At 46.5% G+C, this 21,189-nt stretch overlaps 1 protein-coding gene across 1 annotated transcript in view; it reads left to right on the top strand.

Annotated features, from left to right (window-relative positions):
• The window catches only part of LOC311240534 (myosin-14-like), a gene marked incomplete at both ends in the record, with an annotated part of 182,806 nt that overhangs the window by 22,179 nt on the left and 139,438 nt on the right, over window positions 1-21,189 (top strand). The window contains 9 exons of the mRNA XM_084329113.1: window positions 56-155; window positions 1,479-1,502; window positions 3,322-3,414; window positions 3,777-3,840; window positions 4,421-4,519; window positions 5,329-5,472; window positions 5,690-5,785; window positions 13,301-13,419; window positions 14,727-14,879. Coding sequence (XP_084185239.1) covers window positions 56-155; window positions 1,479-1,502; window positions 3,322-3,414; window positions 3,777-3,840; window positions 4,421-4,519; window positions 5,329-5,472; window positions 5,690-5,785; window positions 13,301-13,419; window positions 14,727-14,879 — 892 coding nt within the window. The remainder of the gene's footprint in view (window positions 1-55; window positions 156-1,478; window positions 1,503-3,321; window positions 3,415-3,776; window positions 3,841-4,420; window positions 4,520-5,328; window positions 5,473-5,689; window positions 5,786-13,300; window positions 13,420-14,726; window positions 14,880-21,189) is intronic.

The following is a 21,189-nucleotide window of genomic DNA, read 5'->3' as shown; positions in this document are numbered from 1 at the left end:
CTGACTACTCCATATCACCTCCATACCTCCTCTGTCTTCCTTTTTGTCCCCCCAGAGGTGAGTCTGGAGCCGGGAAGACTGAGAACACGAAGAAAGTCATCCAGTACCTGGCTGTAGTGGCCTCCTCATTCAAGGTCAAGAAGGACACCAACCCTGTAAGTAAACACACACACACACACACACACACACACACACACACACACACACACACACACACACACACACACACACACACACACACACACACACACACACACACACACACACACACACACACACACACACACACACACACACACACACACACAAATGTTACACGAATGTTACACGAAAAACTAAAACATTTGGAAAAACTCAAAAGCAAGGTCTTTTTCCAGAAATCATGATCTGGTTACTCAAGATATTCCACAGACCTTGTTAACTGCTGTAATGATTCCGTTTAAATGGTGTATGTCTCAGAATAACTCTCCCCTTGTGTTGTATTTTAGCCATTGATTTAAGTTCATAATATTTGTATTGTGTATTAGTGTCTCAGGAGGTAGAGCGGCCGTCTGGTAATTGGATGGTTCCCGGTTAGATTCCTGCTCCTCCTGGGCAGTGTGTCAAAATGTCCTTGAGCAAGACACTTAACCCCTAATTGCTCCCGATGAGCAGGTTGGCACCTTGCATGGTTGCCTATGCCGTCGGTGTGTGAATGTGTGAGTGAATGGGTGAATGTGAGGAACAAAATTGAAAATTACTTTGGATAAAAGCGCTATATAAATGCACCATTTACCATTTTCCATTATAGTATATTGTGTATATATATATATATATATATATATATATATATACACAATTTGTTTGGGAAAAGGGTCTAATTTGAGACATTGATGATCGGTAATATTATAGACTGTACAACAGATTATGAAGTATTGAAGTACATTTTCTGCATGACAGGATTCACATGCTCCAGTATTGGTTAAGGTGAGGACAGCCGTGCCACATTAAGCTCCTGTTGCCGTATTATGCTGGTGATGGTTGTGTGGGGCTTTTGATCTTTGGCATACAGTGCTGATTGAAAGGTGGAAAAAAAATTATATTGATTATCTAAAGGCCCAATCTGTGATCGGTACAATAACAAAAAGACATATTTTCATTCTCTGGTTGATTGAATCAGTTCATTATACAATGACTAACAATAGACAACAGATATATATAGTATAAATATGTTTTAAACTGTATTTACTTTATTTTGTGTGCTGTAATATCTTTCATTTATTGGTAATGTTTGTAAACATTGCAGTAAAACAGACCTCTATTTTGGTAGACTTTCAGCTAGTTGGTAAGAAACATCCAAATAGCATAAGATCTAAAAATCTAATCTAATTTAATTGTGAATATAACCCTTCATTTATATGGTAAAAAAAACAGATTGGGCCTTTAAACACATTGCTGGATTGTTTAACTGTCTCTTGACGCTTTCCTTCTCTCTGTAGCAACAGGGCGGAACACTGGCCTATGTGAGTAGAAGGTCTCCTGCCCTGCTGAGGCCATCACTAGCATGTGTCTGTCACCCATGTCACTTTAAAATGTGTTTTGCTCTGTTATTCTCAGTCACATTAACACCTGCTGGAAAGAGGAGAATATTCGTTTTCTGACTCCTAATGTTAAAGGTGCTTTAGATAACATTCAGCCACTAGATGTCTCACTAGAGCATCAGCATGTCATTTATCCAATCGGTGCATTCCACGTGGGGACATGTGAAGTAGGGAGAGGATATATGCACGCAACAGCATTCATTTGAGATCCACCAAATTCGTTTGAATAAGGACATGAAGACATGTGTTCCTGGTCACTGACCTCAGATCAGCATTCCTTCTCTGGGAAGCTTTGTGAATATGGACCCATATAATATTAGTCATGATTCAGATGTTTTGTTCATCCAGACACAATTGGCACATTCTTACAGTGATGATGACGATGATGACAGTGCAGTAGAGGGAGGTGTGTTGAAAACACATTACAGCAGCGGGCCAGAGAGATTTTCTTGTCACCTTTACACATAATTATGGGCTAGATCCACAAAGAATGGATTGCACGGTGCAAGTTGCACCCTTACTTACAATTCATTATGAATTGAAAATGGGGGACCCTGATGTAAACAAGACAAAAGTCTTTCTCTGGTCTGCATCCCCTTAACAATTTTTTTGTGTGTTTTGAGCCGTACTGTATTGTGTACAATTGTGTATTGAGCCGTACTGTATTGTACCCATTCTGCAATCTGTTAATAACATTTGCATTCAATCAATCAATCTGTGCAGTGATTGATTGAATGAAAATTTGGATCTATAGCCCTTAGTGTTGCTTTCCATGTACACGTGTGTCTGTCTGCCTGCTGTCTGTTATTATGTGCATGCTGGCAATCAAGTCATTTGCATGTATTTGGATGGAGTATACTGAGTACCCGTTACTAGGGATGTCCGATATATATATATATTTTTTTAACATTTATTTAACCTTTATTTACCCAGGCAAGCAAGTAAGAACAAATTCTTATTTTATTTATTGTCAAAAGTATGCATAATGTTGTTAATTACCTGAAATTATTCCGTTTGGGGGGGGGGGGGGGGGGGGGGAACCCCGCATATATCGGTATCGGTTGATATCGGTATCGGAAATTAAGAGTTGGACAATATCGGTATATCGGATATTGGTAAAAAAGCCAATATCGAACATCCCTACACGTTACACTTTAGTTTAGGTGGCACAGATGATATGAATTAGTACCTGGAAATAATGACAAAGCACAAAGTCTAGGAATAAATATAATTTAACTGATGGTTAAATGGATAGTTCGAGTAGCGAAGCAAAGCTTCTCACTGAGAAGTAGAAGCCATTCTGGAATTATTTCCCTGCACTGAGACGTCAGGTATGAGATTTAAGATTGTTACTGGTGGTTAATAAATGATCTGTTAACATAGTTCCCTCATTAGTCATTAGTATCTATGTACTTAATCATTATTATCATGTCCTTTAATCTTATGTTCATGGGAAAATCAACCTTAAAACTGAATTATTTGGTCTTGGACAGTTCAATCTGGATATGAACACAAACAATTCTCTCCCACACAACTACAAACAAGAGCAGAGTCAGTGTCCAATTCATAGTCAGCTTCAGGTTTTGTCTCATGATGACATCACAGATTAGAGCCTTGTTTCTAAAGTTGCTAACTTTGGGAGAATGCTTAATTAATGTTCACATTTCACATATATACATGTGGATTTTATTTCAGGGCGGCTCTTTTTCCATGTATTGTGTAACCTGTCTGTGGTCTGTAGGGGGAGCTAGAGAAGCAGCTGCTCCAGGCCAACCCCATCCTGGAGGCCTTTGGCAACGCCAAGACCATCAAGAACGACAACTCCTCACGATTTGTAATGCAACCTTGTCAACTGGAACACATTGCTCTTTAGTAACTAATAGCAGGGTTCCTACTATCATGCAGGTCTGGAAATGTAGGGACATTTATTTGATCATTTCCAGGTCTTAAAAAGTTTGGAAATAGCACAAGAAATGCCTGGGATTTTTTTGGGGGGTAATGTTGTTCAGTCAAGATCCATATGATTTAAAATGTGTTCTTGTTTGTAGCCCCAGCCTATAGTTAACTATCTGGGGAAAAGTATGGAACTCTGAAATGATAAAGGCATAGGAACCTTGTCATAGTATTATCTGGCTTTCATAAATGATCTGATACTATTGTAGTATCATTGTTTCATGTCATTATCTCCTTCCACAGGGCAAGTTCATTAAGCTCAACTTCGATGTGACGGGGTTCCTCGTTGGGGCCAACATTGACACCTGTATCCTCTTATGTGTTTTGCTTTCCTTTGTTGTTTTCTGAGAGATGAAATGTATTTGTGTTGAATTCTTTCCTCATGTGGGAATAGTTAAGGACACACCAAGACAGACACAGGTTTATTACCTGCTTCTGACACTGCTTCTGATTACTAAACTGAAAGTCTAATTTAAAGTAGACTCAAGTCAGGTCTGGAGTATGGACTTAATATTAAGTACCCGATCCATTTCTTTGACCGAATAACACAGACACATTCAGAGTCACTGGCCAGAAATGATTGAGATACGATTCCATTTTTAGAGATCTAACATCCTTTCTCATGTGCAAAGGCTTTTGTTTTGACTTCTGACATGTTGCCTCTGGTTCTTTTTGTATTTGGGGAATTCTCAGATACCGACACCCTATTTTAGCTATTCATAGGCTTCACATTCAGTAGCAGAATTAGTATCAGTGTATCCACAACCTGAAAGTATATAATATATATAATAATATATAATATAATAATATAATATAGTAGTGTTTAGGTTGAATGGTTTTCGGCACCACACCTTTTTATTTCCATAACCCTCTCCTGACCCGACCAGACTTGCTGGAGAAATCTCGTTGTATTCGCCAGGGGAAGATAGAGAGAGCATTTCACATCTTCTACTACATTTTGGCAGGAGCCAAGGATAAATTGCGTGGTGAGGAGGAACTGACATTTTAAATATATAACACAACACGTTTGGAGTACACATCTTGCATTAGAGGAATCACATAGAAGTTCTCTCTGTTTTGTGTGTGTCTTTGTCCTTCCACTCAACTAGTTGACAATTTGAGTGATGTATCCACAAACCAACTACACTTCACATATTTAGAGTATGTACCCATTTGATCGAACAGTACAGTAGCTAAAACTCCTGACTTGCTAAACCCTACAGCTTAGCAGGATGGAAGGGACATGTATTTTCCTAGGTAGTAGGTACCCCCACCCCATTGGATTTTTTTTTATCCACTTTTTCTCCTTATTTTCTATTTTTCTCCCATCCCAATTTCATATTATCCAATTATTCCCTCCCCTGTCTTGGACGTTGCTAGACCATGCCTCCCACTGGTCGGCTGTAGTGAGGATAGAAGCCTTGCATCACGTGTCCCCTCCGGTACACGAGGAGGCAGCCTGTCGCATCTTTTCACCGCAGCAGCTGGAACTCTCAGTGGCGAGGAGTAACGCGTGGGAGGGTCATGCTGCCCCCGCTACTTCCTGTTTCCGCTACACCGGCGTCACCCAACCGACCTGTAGGAGTCGCTGTCCACAACGTCCAAACCCCACCCACCGGCTTTCCCACCCTCTTAGTATGGCAGCCGGCCAAGCCGGTAGCAACGCTGAGAGCTGGGCTCGACACCAGCATCTGTTGGGTTAGTGGCGAGCGCCTTGCCCACTGCGCCACTCAGCCGCCTACCCATTGGAAATCTTGTAAATACTCACTATGTGTGTGTGTGTGTGTGTGTGTAGAGGACCTGCTACTGGAGGACTTTAACTCGTACCGTTTCCTGGTGGCGGGCCACGTGGAGATCCCAGGCCAGGAGGATGACGAGATGTTTGATGAGACTTTGGAGGCCATGGCGATCATGGGTTTCACTGAGGACGAGAGACTAGGTACGCTGATGATACCTTGGTATTATGAACTTTAATTGCTTCACGGAGGAGGAGAGACTAGGTACGCTGGAAAAGGATGACATCACATTTAAAAAATGATGTTTTAGCTTAACTAACCACATAGAGGTGTGTTACTGGTGTGTTGAAAAGCAACACACTATGAGTTAATAGCAACACAACTTGTAATTTGAACACATCATTCTCTGTCATGCTGTAGGGATGTTGAAGGTGGTGTCCACAGTGCTACAGCTGGGCAACGTCAAGTTTGACAAAGAGAGGAACAGTGAACAGGCCACCATGCCTGATAACACAGGTACTAATAGAGACACACACACACACACACACACACACACACACACACACACACACACACACACACACACACACACACACACACACACCCACACGCACACACCCCCCCCACACACCCCACCCCCCCCCCCCCCCCCCCCACACCACACACACACACACACACCACACACACACACACACACACACACACACACACACACACACACACACACACACACACACACACACACACACACACACACACACACACACGTTCATGTAGCATCTGTCAGGGTCGCCCTCCCTTTGACCTCACCTGGATGTAGGGAGCATTCATCAGTGGTCCAATTGACCAGACTATGGTTGTAATTGACTAGTGGAGGACCGATATACAGGGATGATATTGGCTGTTTTTGTGATAAGTTGGAGTTTAGGAGAGGTGAGGATTCACACGCAGGACAGGTGTGTAGGGTAGAGAGACGAGGCAACGAGTCGACGTTCCAATAACAAGCTTTTACTGAGCAAGAACGTGAGGATACAAGTCACAGGGGAAATAACAAAAGCACGGAAAGGTGCTGGTTACTGGAGAGCACGGAAGGGTACTCAGGGAAACGGCAAACAGTGAACACGTAAAACAGGGATCTCAAACAATGACGCAACACTGGAGAACAGGGGCGGGGAGAATATATACTAAACAGTGATTGCTAAACAGGAACAGCTGGGGAACAGAGGATAAGAATACAAGCGAGACTAGACACTAGACTAACAGGCAGGAACAAACATTGTAACATAACAACAATGGGAAGACAGGGCTAGACTAGGAACATGATGTAACATAACAACACGGGGAAGACTAGGACTAGACAGGAACATGAAGTAACATAACAACACAGGGAACAAGAACATAGGCAATGCATAGTGATAACTAATAATAGGCAGCCAGGTCTTGAGCCAGGTAGGGATTCAACATTGTGACATAATGAGAATACATGAGGACAACAACAGATTTGACAATATAAGTACGTAAAGGTCCATATGAAGGGCGGCAAGGGCGGCGGCCCATAGCACCGCGAACAGACCGCCCGGGGGCGCCAGAGGACTGTCCAGAAAGTTCAGATCATGACAGTACCCCCCCCCACCGAAGGGTAGGCTCCCAGACGACCCACAAGATCGACCCGGAACAGGCAGGGCGAAGGGCAGAGACCCCGGAAAAAACTGGGGACGAGGACACGGAAAACAGGAGCCGGGGGACCGGGGAACAGGACCAGAGGGGAGCCCGGAGAAGGGCGCACAGGGCACGGGACCAGGGGCACTGGAGAGGGGGACAGAGACAGAGGCCCGGAGAGGGGGGCCGGAGACAGGGACAGAGGCCCGGAGAGGGGGGCTGGAGATGGGGACAGGACTGGTGAGGGGGACCGGAGATGGGGACAGAGGCCCGGAGAGGGGGGCTGGAAACGGGGACAGGAGCCCAACGGCAGAGGTCGGGCACTGGGACAGGGGCCCGGTGAGGAGGCCCGGAACAAAGGGGCGAGGGCAACAACTCCAGAGCAGGACCCCGGATGGGGACCCCTCCAGGTGCAGACCCCGGGACCGAACCAGGGGGCCCGGAGATGAAGGGCGGAGGCGACGACCCCAGAGCCCTGGGGGCCACTCCAGGTGGAGGTCTTGGGATCGGGCGCGGGACCCCGGATGGGGGCCCCTCCTGGCGTAGACCTCGGCACAGACCTCGGCGTTGACCACGGTGTCGACCACGGCGTAGACCTTGGTGCAGACCTTGGCGTTGACCACGGCGTCGACCACGGCGTAGGGCTGGACCAGACGACTCTCCAGGTGCAGATCGACCTCTGTGCAGACCTCGGCGTTGACCACGGCGTCGACCACGGCGTAGACCACGGCGCAGGGCTGGACCAGACGACTCTCCAGGTGCAGATCGACCTCGGTGCAGACCTCTGCGTTGACCACGGCATCGACCATGGAGTAGACCATGGCGCAGGGCTGGACCAGACGACTCTCTAGGTGCAGATTGACCTCGGTGCAGACCACAGCGTAGATCACGGCGTAGACCAAGACGTGGACCATGGCGCAGGGCTGGACCAGACGAGGAGCCGGGACCAGACGAGGAGCCGGGACCAGGAGACTCCCCGGGGACAGGAGCACGAACGGACTAGACGTCAGGGTCTCCCCGGGAGCCGGAGGAACAAGGGCAGCTAGAGCTGCTCTAGCAGGGGCTAAACTGGCAGTAGAGACTGGGTTAGCTACCTGGGTAATGCTAGCAGCAGGGGCTCTAGCGGATGAGACTGTGGGGTTAGCCGACAGGGCGGCTCCAGGGAAACTGACCTTGCTAGCTGAAGAGGCAGTCCTAGCAGCGGGGAGACTGACCTTGCTAGCTGAAGGGGCAGTCCTAGCAGTGGGGAGACTGACCTTGCTAGCTGAAGAGGCAGTCCTAGCAGTGGGGAGACTGACCTTGCTAGCTGAAGGGGCAGTCTTAGCAGTGGGGAAACTGACCTTGCTAGCTGAAGGGGCAGTCCTAGCAGTGGGGAAACTGACCTTGCTAGCTGAAGAGGCAGTCCTAGCAGCGGGGAGACTGACCTTGTTAGCTGAAGGGGCAGTCCTAGCAGTGGGGAAACTGACCTTGCTAGCTGAAGGGGCAGTCCTAGCAGTGGGGAAACTGACCTTACTAGCTGAAGGGGCAGTCCTAGCAGTGGGGAAACTGACCTTACTAGCTGAAGGGGCAGTCCTAGCAGTGAGAGACATGCTGGTGGTAGAGGCTACATAGGCAATCTGGAGTAAGCTAGCAGGGGCTAAGCTAAGTGCATGAGCAGTACTAGCTGCAGAGAGTCTGCTAGCAGTGGGGGATGTGCTAGCTGTAGAGGGCATACTAGCAGGAAGAGCTAAGGCGCCAGCTACAGAGGCTACATAGGTGATCTGGAGTTGAAGGTTGAAGGTTTTTATTTAGACACAAAACATATACAGATTTTACTCCATTTACACTTTTGTCAAGGATAGGAACGAAAAAGGCGCAGTGACTTATTTACATTGTTGTCCTTGGATGTCAAGGATGCTAGAAACAGACACATACAACTCATTACAAAATGTATCACAATTATTATATTTGCATAGTAATAATGGCACAACCCTAAATTTATACAAACAAAGCACATTTGTTGATACAATGTTCCTCTATGCCGAATGTCTGTGTGTTTCAAGAAGCACCCTCAGGGGAGGGGATTTGGGGGTTGGGAGGGAGGGCGGAGAGTGGGGGGTGGTTAAGCTACAGTTGCCGCTTAAGGATAGGGTAGTTGGCTTAGGATTTGGGCAAATGAGACAGTCGAGGGTCCCTCCCCTCCAGTCCGTGCATGTCGACAGGCGTGCACGTGGGAGGGAGGTTTGGGTGAGGATCGGGGGGGGGGGGGGGGGGGGGGGGGCTGCCATCCATCTTATCTTCAGACAGTTTGATTCTGTCCCGTCCTTGGCTGTGATGAGTACGGACGTCACAAACCAGATCTTATCTTGACTTATTCTCTAGCGCAGCCTCTATCATTGACCTCGAACATTCTTCGGTTTCTTCCACAGACTTGAGTTTAGAGTAAGCTAGCAGGGGCTAAGCTAGGTGCAGAGGCCTTGCTAACGGCTAAGGACCTGACAGGGTTAGCAGCTTGGCAGTCGGCTAGGGAGTTGGGGTCCTGGAAGAGCACCCTAAACATGTTCCCGGCCGGTAACCGGAGTTCGCATGCTCTTCCAGGACTCCACTTCATCATGGAGATCACCAGGCGATAAGTGTTCCTTCGCTCCTCCCGACTGCCGGCCGGAGAATAATTACCTAAGAACCCTTGTAGAAGGGAATGTGCCTCATGAAACCTGTCCCAGAGGAGGGCTAGGGGACCAGTAGGGGACGCTATACTAGCAGAGAGGGCTATGGTGCTAGCTGTAGATGCTACACTAGCAGGAAGGGCTATGGTGCTAGCTGTAGATGCTACACTAGCAGGAAGGACTATGCTAGTCCTCTTAGCTTTGCTAGCCTTCTGAGACTTGCTAGCAGTGCGTGCTACGCTAGCAGACAGGGCTCTAGCGGACTGGACTGAGTTGGTAGCTACCGAGGCTACACTAGCGGCAGGGGCTGTGCTAACCACGGAGGCCATGCCGGCCGAAGGGGCGGTCCCAGCATCTGAGGCTACGTTAGCTATAGGGCCTGTGCGCGCGAGGGCAGCTAGGTAGGTAGCTACTGCAGAGGCTGCTCTATCACCAAAGGTCCTGCCAGTTGCAGAAGCCTCGCTAGCAGTAGCAGGAGGGAGTAAGCTAGTGGTAGAGAACAAGCCTACCCTAAGCCTCCTAACGGAATAAAACCTTGACTTAGCTGTGGGGGCAGAGGTTCTGCTAGCTGTGCAAGCTACGGGAGCTAGGCTAACCACAGGGGCCTTGCCGGCTGACGGGGCGGTCCCAGCATTGGAGGCTTTGTTGGCTATGGGGCCCGTGTTAGTTGAGAGAGCTAAGGGGGTAGCTGCCAAAGCTACATTGGCTATAGGGGCTAAGCTAACCACAGAGGCCTTGCCGGCCGATGGGTTGGTCCCAGCATCAGAGGCTTTGTTAGCTATGGGGCCCGTGTTAGTTGAGAGTGCTAAGAGGGTAGCTGCCAAAGCTACATTGGCTACAGGGGCTAAGCTAACCACAGGGGCCTTGCCGGCCGACGGAGCGGTCCCAGCATCAGAGGCTTTGTTAGCTATAGGGCCTAAGCTGGCTGTCTGGGCAGTGTTAACAGAGCGAGAGCTAGCAGTACTAGCTGTGGAAGCTAGGCTAACGGCTATGCTAGTAGCGTGGACTGTGTTAACGGAGCCGGAGTTAGCAGTGCTAGCTGGGGAAGCTAGGCTAACAGCTATGCTAGTAGCCTGGAAAGTGTTAACAGAATGGGGACTAGCTGAGGTGCTAACCACCGGTAGTCTAGCAGGTGAGGCTAAGCTAGCCTTTCTAGCACCACTGGCTCTCCGAGACCTACGCGCAGCGCGAGCTATGCTAGCAGACGGAGCTACTGAGGTCTTACTTGCGGAGGAGGGCGTGCTGGTAGCCGTGGCTTTGCTGGGAGCAGGGGACCAGAGCGTCCGAATCAACAGTCCCAGCTGGCGGTCGTATTCCGCGAGCAGTGGAGCCTGCTCTGCGCCGCACGTCGCGCTTGCACAGGAGAGCAGCGTGTGTAGCTGCATCCTCTCCCACGAGGATGAAGAGCAGAAGTCTCCCTCGAAGAAGCGCTCCAGGGTGAGCAATACGTTGTTCGCTTGGTCTCTCCCGTTGTCCGCTGAATCCTGGCGTGGTTGCGTCATACTGTGATAAGTTGGAGTTTAGGAGAGGTGAGGATTCACACGCAGGACAGGGTGTGTAGGGTAGAGAGACGAGGCAACGAGTCGACGTTCCAATAACAAGCTTTTACTGAGCAAGAACGCGAGGATACAAGTCACAGGGGAAATAACAAAAGCACGGAAAGGTGCTGGTTACTGGAGAGCACGGAAGGGTACTCGGAAACGGCAAACCGTGAACACGTAAACAGGGATCTCAAACAATGATGCAACACTGGAGAACAGGGGCGGGGAGAATATATACTAAACAGTGATTGCTAAACAGGAACAGCTGGGGAACAGAGGATAAGAATACAAGCGAGACTAGACACTAGACTAACAGGCAGGAACAAACATTGTAACATAACAACAATGGGAAGACAGGGCTAGACTAGGAACATGATGTAACATAACAACACAGGGAAGACTAGGACTAGACAGGAACATGAAGTAACATAACAACACAGGGAACAAGAACATAGGCAATGCATAGTGATAACTAATAATAGGCAGCCAGGTCTTGAGCCAGGTAGGGATTCAACATTGTGACATAATGAGAATACATGAGGACAACAACAGATTTGACAATATAAGTACGTAAAGGTCCATATGAAGGGCGGCAAGGGCGGCGGCCCGTAGCACCGCGAACAGACCGCCCGGGGGCGCCAGAGGACTGTCCAGAAAGTTCAGATCATGACAGTTTTAATATAATAATAATAATAATAATAATAATAATGATGGTATTATACGAAACTAGAGATCACAATAGGGGTCCAAAGTTCACTGATATTTTGAAGGGGAAAAACACTGCAATATTTTATATCCAATTCCTAGTATAATTGTAATGCTAGCAACTGCAAACCTAGCTATCATCAACCAGCTAAGCTAGCTAGCCAATATAGTTAACATTAGTGAACTTAAATTTGTGAGCAATTAATTAAACTGAGCGGTTGTCATCCTGCATGTGTCTCATTAATTAAAGTGTTGTATTTGATCAGATGCCAAAAGAAAATCAGTCACCCTGCTCTCTAAATACTGGTTATCGTCCATTGAAAAACCCATATCTGTCCACCACTAGAATACACCCTTTTTTCGCCAGTGTCATAACCTTCGCGTCTACGTACAAAATGTGTGCATATCTTTTAAGTTTAAATAATAGAATTAGCTCTCATTAAATGTGAAACAGGCATGTCATTTAGTGGTGTCTCCGCGGTTCCTTGCTGCAGTGAGCATTAGAGCTTGGTCAGGAGGATCTTACATACCTGGTTAGATGATTACTGCACTCTGTTGTTTTCCTGTGGGAGAGACTGCAGGGACGTTCTGGATGAAAGCACTTGGCAAGGAGAAGGTCACCGAACAGCAGGGGTGCAGAGACATCATTATCTTTATCTGTATCTGTTTAATCATTATCTTTAAATTTGGGTAGAAGACTGGAAGTGGGCCGTGGTTTATACTAGACACAATTTTCTTTGCGACAATTATTGTACAATACAAGATGGGAACAGACATAATCAAATGAACATTAAAAAAAAGTACTCCTCACCTTCAAAGCCCTCCATAGCCTGCCCCCCCCCCTCCTACCTGACTGACCTCCTTCTCCCCTACCGCCCCACCTGTTCCCTCCGGTCCTCTTCCACTGCTTCCCTCACTGTCCGGTCATCCAAACTTAAAAGTTTTGGTGACCGGGCATTTTCACGAGCTGCACCCCGACTTTGGAACACCCTCCCTCAGACTGTCAGAGACTCTCCCTCACTTTTCACCTTTAAATCCCGACTCAAAACCTACCTGTTCTCCCAAGCATACAACCTTCCCTACCCTTAACCACCCTCCTCCAACCTACCACCTCCCCTTCCACTTCCCTACTTTCTCTCTCTCTCCTGTCCCCCCCTGCCCTCGGCTTCCATACTTCCCTGACTGTTCCCCTACTGGACTCTGTATTTGTTGCTTGTTACCCGTGGTTTTATGTCTTGCATATTCATACTATTGCTTATTCCCTGTGGTTCTTTCTTTCTCTGTTCATTTGTTTAGCTCATTTTGGGTTTTGTCTTTGGGTTCTTGAAAAGCGCTTTATAAATACAATGTATTATTATTATTATGAAACCAAAAACTTTATCACTGTTCATACTGATCAGGGCTGTTTGATCAGTATGATGTCTAGGTTGAAAATAACAACATCTTTCTCACCTCTCTAACCCCCCCCCCCCCCCCCCCAGCGGCCCAGAAAGTGTGCCACCTGCAGGGCATCAACGTGACTGACTTCACCCGCTCCATCCTCACCCCCCGCATCAAGGTGGGCAGAGAGGTGGTGCAGAAAGCCCAGACCAAGCAGCAGGTAGGTTTCCTGTCCCAACAGCTAGTGACGTACATTGCAGGTATGCTGATTATACCCTGACATTATGAACTTTACTTGGTTCACTGAGGAAGAAAGTCTATACACTGGGGAGAGACTAGGTATGCTGATGATATGGCTGGTATTATGAACTTTAGTTGGTTCACTGAGGAAGAAAGTCTATATGCTGATGCTACCCTGGTATTATGAACTTTAGTTGGAGACACTATAGCTATGGCTCCCTTCCTCTCCTCATTCCCTACCTCCTGCCACCTCTCTCTTCCTTTCTTTCTCCCTACCTCCATCTCACTTCTCCCTCCATGTCTCTCCCCTCTCCATCTCTCTCCTACCTCCATCTCTCTCCTACCTCCATCTCTCTCCTACCTCCACCTCTCTCCTACATCCATCTCCCCTCTATCTCTCCTCTCTCCATCTCTCTCCTCCCTCCATATCTCCTCCCTCCATCTCTTTCCTACCTCCATCTTCCTCCACCCTCCATCTCTTCCTCCTCCTCCTCCTCCTCCTCCTCCTCCTCCTCCTCCTCCTCCTCCTCCTCCTCCCAGTGGCGTCATTTCAGTAAAAGCCAAGGTATGGCAATTAGGGAGGGTGGGGGGTTGAAAATCCCCCTTGGTGGATTTTTTTGTCAAATCAGTTGCGCAATAGTCACTTTTGGTGAGTTGTTTCTATACAATTCACCTATATGACATTTAGGTATGACACAGGACTACACAAGCATTTTTTTGTATAGAAATGTGTCAACAGACTAAAGCAGGGAACCACAATATTTTGCATACAAATTATGCAAAATGTAATATCATAACTTGCAATTGAGCCAATTTTCCTTAGGTACGGTTTTGAGGTGTGTGTTCAACAGAATGTAGTATCAAAAACACATTCACAAAAATTCTGGGTTACTGAATGCTGAACTGCACTGTTATAATCACTAAGCCATTGTAAGACCTTACCTGTGTCCCTGTATCACTTGTCTCTGCTGCCCTTTGATTAAAAAATGTCTGTATGTCCATTTTCCTTTTTTTGTGTGGCATAGTAAAAGTCACCTAGTAAAACTGAGATAATTGACAATATCAAAACATGCTAGGGCTGTACCGAATAGTTCAAAGCTTCGTTCATAATGTTGACATTCGAATTCTAAATCAACATAAAAAAATTGTAATTAAAAAAATAAAATAAATAAAAGATTTATTTTTAATTTTAAATTTGCCAAGGTATGGCGAGTGCCATACCTTGCCATACCAAAATGACACCCCTGCCTCCTCCTCTCTCTCACCCTCTCTCTCTCTCCCCACCAGGCTGATTTTGCCATAGAGGCTCTAGCCAAGGCCATGTATGAGCGTCTGTTCCGCTGGATCCTGGCTAGAGTGAACAAGACCCTGGATAAGAGCAAGAGACAGTCCTCCTCCTTCCTAGGCATCCTGGACATCGCCGGTTTTGAGATCTTCGAGGTAAAGTTGGAGTCCAAGTTCACGCTCAATGACCATTTCACAGATCGATCAATCAATCAATCAATCAATCAATCAATCAATCAATCAATCAATCAATCAATCAATAAATTAAATAAATTAATCAATTCAACGCCTCAGAAATATCTTTAAAAAAGATACCGACATTATATTTTGTTGTTTTTTTTGTGTCATATTTCACCCACATATCAGACCAAAACAAAGGATGCAAATAAAGTACAGTACCAAGCAGGGCTGTTTTGCCTAGAGGCCGCTGTTACAGATTCTACCTTTAACCCATCTCCCACCAATGACGTGTTACCACGTCATTCCTCGCCATGCGTAATCTGCCAATGACGTTTTACAGCGTCTTTGAGATCAATATTTCAAATTTATGTCATGGTATTCACATTTCACCCACGGAGTCTTGACTGGTGCTGTAGATCTCCGCTCAACTCTCCAACGCTTCAATACCGCCACCTGGTGGCCGATCGGCGAGTTGCCAAAACCGGAAGTGGCCGGAAGTGCTTAGTCCGTCCGCTATTCCGTCTCTACCCAGACACCGTGCATATCGATCCGTTGCCATAACTCAATAAACAACATGATTGGACGTATATTAGTATTATACAAACCGGAACTGGATCACCTAGATCAACATCCCATAATAGCGATCTTTTTGCTCCAGTATCATCCCCCATCGCTACGAGGAAGCTGCTGTGAGTTTCAGCGTTTTTGATTATTATTAACCATACAAACTGCTCTGATCTATATATCATCCATACTACATGAATCATTTAACGTCGGCCATTGCATTATAAACGACCCCCCCCCCCCTCCGGTCACCAGCCAGATGACCAGTCATGACGTTTAGGATCATGTACATGTGACATTTTTTATATAACGTTGATCGGTATCAAACTGCATTTGATCATCTAATATATGCATTTATGGCTATATCTCACGTTCTATGAAATACAGCAGAAAACGATAAAAACATATTTATACTCTGGACGGTATTTTAGTATGTGTGAATGAAAAAGTAAAACGTTCCTACATCCTGAATGATAGATAATTGATGTTGAATGGGCCATAGTAATGTCAATTTAGCCCTGCAAAGAAGGTGAACATCTCCATAGACAAATAGTGCTGGCAGAGAGGCTACAAGGATGAATATAAGCTCCGGCAGAGAATGTGTGCCATTGATTCCGGTGCACCTACTGTAGCAAGATCACTCAAACTCATAAAAGCATTTTCTCATGGGAAAAAATTCAGGGCTGGGAGGTATACAGATTATGAAGTGTTGACAGAATCTGGCTATGGGGCGACAATAATGTGGTCAAGAGGCATGGTTTCTATCTTTAGCCTTTGGCGTGGTTTATTCATTCACATGTTAAACAGCAGCAGTACTAGAGTTCTCCTCTCTCTGAGAGGCAGGTGGGAAAGAGGTAGAGGGGGAGGAGACATCTCTTTATATACTCGCCACCTGGTGGTATCATGAGTGGCTCCGCCTAGAGTGCCCTCTAGTGGAAACAGTTATATATGCAGTTAGACAGTTACTAGCAATCCTACATAGAACCTCTAACTTTAACACTCCCACTTAGGGTTGTTTAGCACACTGTATAACTTCTCCAAAAACAATTTACAAAGAAAATAATACAATCCAGAACATCAAAAAGAATATGGCAGTCAATATTTACACATCAAACATGACCTCTGCAAATCTCTTCAATTTCAATTTGGAAACAGGTTTTCTCATAGTGTCTGCTACCATGTCGTCCGTTGGACAATGAATCAGTGTCATTCTTTCTTCTCTGATGACAGATCTGATGAAATGATATCCTATATCGACATGTTTACATCTATGTCGGCACACTGGGTTCCTAGCAATCACAATGGTTCCCTGGTTGCCCTCATAAACAACAGTCTTCATATATACATAGGTGTCCATCACTTCGAGCAGTTGTTCTAGATAAACACATTCCTGCATTGTCATAGCTAGAAACATATACACTCGGCTTCACAAGTTGACAGTGTCACTGTGGGCTTTAAGCCCTAAACCCTCGCTGCCCTTTCTGAAACACAGCTGTTCGTCTGCTGTACCTTTGGGATAACGAAAAACATGTTTTTGACGTAGTTCAATGCTTCTCTGTGGGGTCAGCAAAATGCTGTGACAATTTTTACTCACTACTAAACATAGGTCAGGGCGAGCATGGCCGCCTAGTTATAGTTGAAAGTGGGGGTGCAAGATTTTTTTTTATTCTTTTTTTTTTATTTTTTTTATTTTTTTATTTTCTTTGCAAGGGGTGGTTTGGAGGGGGTCCGGCACGACCCCCTCCACGGCAGATTTGTTTTACATTTAATGAACACCTGTATGTGCAATTTCCTGCAATATAGAGCCTTCAATCTTGACCAAAATAAAGCTGCTCTTTTCACTATAAAACTCAGTTTATATTGCAGTATGATAGCTATAATAATAATAACTTCACTGCGAGGGCTCTTTTAGCTAACGCTAGCTAGGCACGTATGATAGCCAATTACTATTATAATAATAATAACTTTCCCATCCTCCCAAAGCCCCTCCGGCCCCGTTCTCATCCGCAGCGGCAGTACAAAACAACAACAACAACTAATTGACGCTATCAATAGCCCCAGTGAGCGCGGCGGCTGAATGAATGAATGAATGAAAACTTTATTTAACAGATTGCAGAATGGGTACAATACAGTACGGCTCAATACACACAATTGTTAAGGGGATGCAGACCAGAGAAAGACGTTGCTCAGCACCGAGTGAATCCACAGTCACTTGCTCCTCAATGGGAAACCAACCTAGATTTACCATGAAGGACTGGTTCTGGCCGAACCGTTCGTTATACAAGTATCACAGAGACATTACAAAGGTGCTCACAGTTGCACGATGGGTTCGCACAGAGATACGGGATGGTTTGAAAGCTCGGCGTTGCTAATAAATATTTTTAATATTTTTTTATAAACTGCTCAAAGCGGCATTATTTCCGCCGTTGGGTGATCACAGCGCCTGCGCAGTGCGCACCATCCCGTATCTCTGGATTCACTCGGTTCAGCGCCGAGGCTCACCATACGAGAAATATTCAGTTTCAATCTGTTTGCGCATTTAGTATACAGTCACAGTGTTCGACTTACGTGATGATTTGCTCCATTTTGATGTAAACGCCGAAGAATAATCTTCACAGTCACAATGTTATCCAATATCCAGCCTGAATTTTTCAAGGGCTTTCGAAAAAGCCGCCTCCCCCAACATGTCGTATACGTCATGCCGACGAACCGTGGCCCGTGGGCACTGGATCAAACCATTAAAGTGGGGGGTCACACAATCTTTGGAAACTTAAAAACTTGCTATTAAGTGTCATTGCGTATTATTAATTTGATTGAAATTACGTAGTTATGGTTAGATAATATTTATATATTGGGGGGGATATATCATATGATCAAAAAGTGAGGGAGCAAAGAGACAAGTTTGCTCCCCCAAGTTCAATAGTCCTGGAGCACGTGCATCGTCTGCTCCTATACGTAGGCGTCTATGAGGGCGAGTACAGGTTGTCAAACAACTGAGGCTACCCACAGCTTCTCTATACATCTCTTACATCAGTCAAATCGTTTCAGGATCTTTTCCACATAATTAAATCATTTAGAACATGGTAAATCATCCACCTCTGTATTTAAACATGGGATCCATTTCTGTATTTAAATGTGGAATCCACTCAGGTATTTAAACCTGGATTCTACTCCTTCCGTATTTAAACCTGGAGTATCCTCCTCTTGCATTTAAGCAGTGTAGTCACCCTCCTTCCGTATTTAAACATGGAGTACCCTCCTTCAGCATTTAAGCAATTCGCTACGAACCATACTTTGTACTTGTCGTGGCCTTCAATACCCTCCTTGATTAAATACACCCATTCCCCTCCCACTGTCTGTCTGCCCTCTGGTAACTTGGTTAGAGTAAAGGTGTGGTTGTCCTCTAGGGACCTTATCTCCTCATCCATTGCTCTCTCCCATTTACTTGATTCAAGGGACACTATGGCCTCTTTAAAGGTCGGAGGTACCCCACTGACTACCCTGTAGCAGTAATCAATGGTGGTAAGTGTACTGTCATCCTCGTCACTTTCTCTCCGGGCATAGTCTGTCAGATACTTTGGGGGTTTGTGTTCCCTTGAGGGATACCTGCCACTGCTTGGGGCACTTGACGTCACCCTTGGGTGCTCCTCGTCATCGCCCTCTGGGGGTGGCTGACTGTCTGTCTGCACGACCGTGCTAAGTACACTGGGCTGAGGTGTCTCTGTTTCTTCACACCTTACTCTGGAGTCCAGCTCTGGCTCCTCTGTCTGTGTCTCGCTCTCACATGTTGTCTTTGTGACAAACTTGACTAGCATGTGTTTTTGCACTCTCCCTTTACCGGGATGATAAACTAGGAAAGCTGGGCTTCCCTTGTCGTGCTCTACAAAGAGTCCTTTTTCACATCTGGACTCGAGCTTTCCCCTGTCCTGCAGGTAAGCATGACACACTGATCCAAATTGGTGCATTCTAGCTAGATTACACTTCTTTCCTGTCAGTGCTGTATACGGGGTGGTGCCCGTGTGCTTATTAAAGCACCTGTTTCTGGTGTAAGCGGCTTCTTGCACCGCATAATGCCATAGGCTCTTAGGTAAGTTACTGTCTACTAGCTTACACCTAGCCATTTCGAAAAGGGTGCGCCATTTCCTCTCTGCCACTCCGTTCTGGTGTGGGGGATATGGACATGACGTCTCGTGTCTTATCTTGTACCTTCTCAACAGTGATTGGAACTCTCCGTTTGTGAACTCGGTTCCGTTGTCGGACCTCAAGCATCTTACGTTACCATAAGGGGCTACGTCTGCCAGGAATTTCTCCGTGGCCTGGAGTGTGTCACTCTTTGCTTTGAGAAAGTAAACAAACACTGCTCCTGTGCACACATCTGTAAAAGACTGTACATATCTAAAGCCTCCTATGGACTCGTTGCTTACTGGACCGGCTAGATCCGTGTTAACTAGCGCAAGTGGTACCTTTACTTTTTCTGTGGGATTTCTGTTTCTCAATTGAGTAAACTTCCCCGTTTTGCACACTACACATTCTTTGTCAGGTCTACGTTTTCCACCTTCAATGTGCATTCCTTCTGTCACTGCTTGCAGTTTCAGTAAATCCTCATAATTACAATGACCCATAATCTCATGCCATGTCTGAATATCGTGACTGACCGTCACGCTACACATATCATTATTATCATTACACTTGTCATTGTCATTACACTCTGTTTGCAGATAATACATTCTCTGGTACATCTTTATGTTAAACTGTGTACCGTCAGGCTCTACAAGAAATGTTTTACCTTTATCGAAGAATACTTTGGCACCGCTTGCAGTAGCAGCTATTACAGAGAATAGTCCTTGTGAGAACGATGGTACGTAGAGAGCGTTCTTTAACGTCACTGTACGCCGGCGCCCCCCACTGTCCGTGAGGCATACCTGTGCGTCTCCTCTCTCTTGCGCCAACCCGTAGGTGCGCTTCCCGTCTGCCAGCTCCATGCTGTGTCTCTCCGGGTGGAAAGTGTTGTCAAAGTTCTTGAACCGACTCCTGTCGTTGATGACGTGGGACGACGCACCTGTGTCCACGATCAGTCCCTTCCTCTGGGCCCGCTGCAGCTGCGCCGGCCTGGCGACGCACGCTGTCCGCGCCCCGAAAGCGAAGTCTTCTTGTCCCGTTATTCTCCGGGCGTCGTCTCGATCCGTCTCATGTCGATCGTCGCCGCCATCTTGTCCGCTGCCGCCATCTTGTCCACAGCCGCCATCTTGTCCGTAGCCGCCGTCTCGTCCATGGCCGTCATCTTGTCCATGCGCGTATCGCGCGCTCTGGTCGTGTTTCTTCATGCACACTCTGTCTGTGTGCCCCGTGGATTTGCAGAAGCTACACCAGACAGTCTTTGTGCAGTCGCCTCTCCGATGGCCTTTCTCTCCGCATCGCCAACACGCCAGCTCCGCCGTGGGCCCGGTCCTCTCCCTTGGTGTCGCTTGGGCCTTCAGCACCCTCTCTCCCGCCTCCGCGGCGGCTGGGTGGGTATCTTCTGAGGCCTTGAAGTTTCTTAACTTGGCCTTGAACTTTCGCAGCGTCATGTCCGCTGAACCGTGGGTTACCAGGAGTGTGAACGGTTTGTACAGCTCCGGTAGTCCTCTCATCACCATCGCCATCATTAGCCCATCGCTTGGTGCTTCTCCTGCACTCTTCAATGCCGTCATGGCCTGCTCAGCTCTGATGACGTATTCGGTCA

Source organism: Notolepis coatsorum, assembly GCF_963971535.1.
Source record: "Notolepis coatsorum genome assembly, chromosome: 14".
NCBI lineage: Eukaryota > Metazoa > Chordata > Actinopteri > Aulopiformes > Paralepididae > Notolepis > Notolepis coatsorum.
This window is presented reverse-complemented; position numbering and strand designations above follow the sequence as displayed.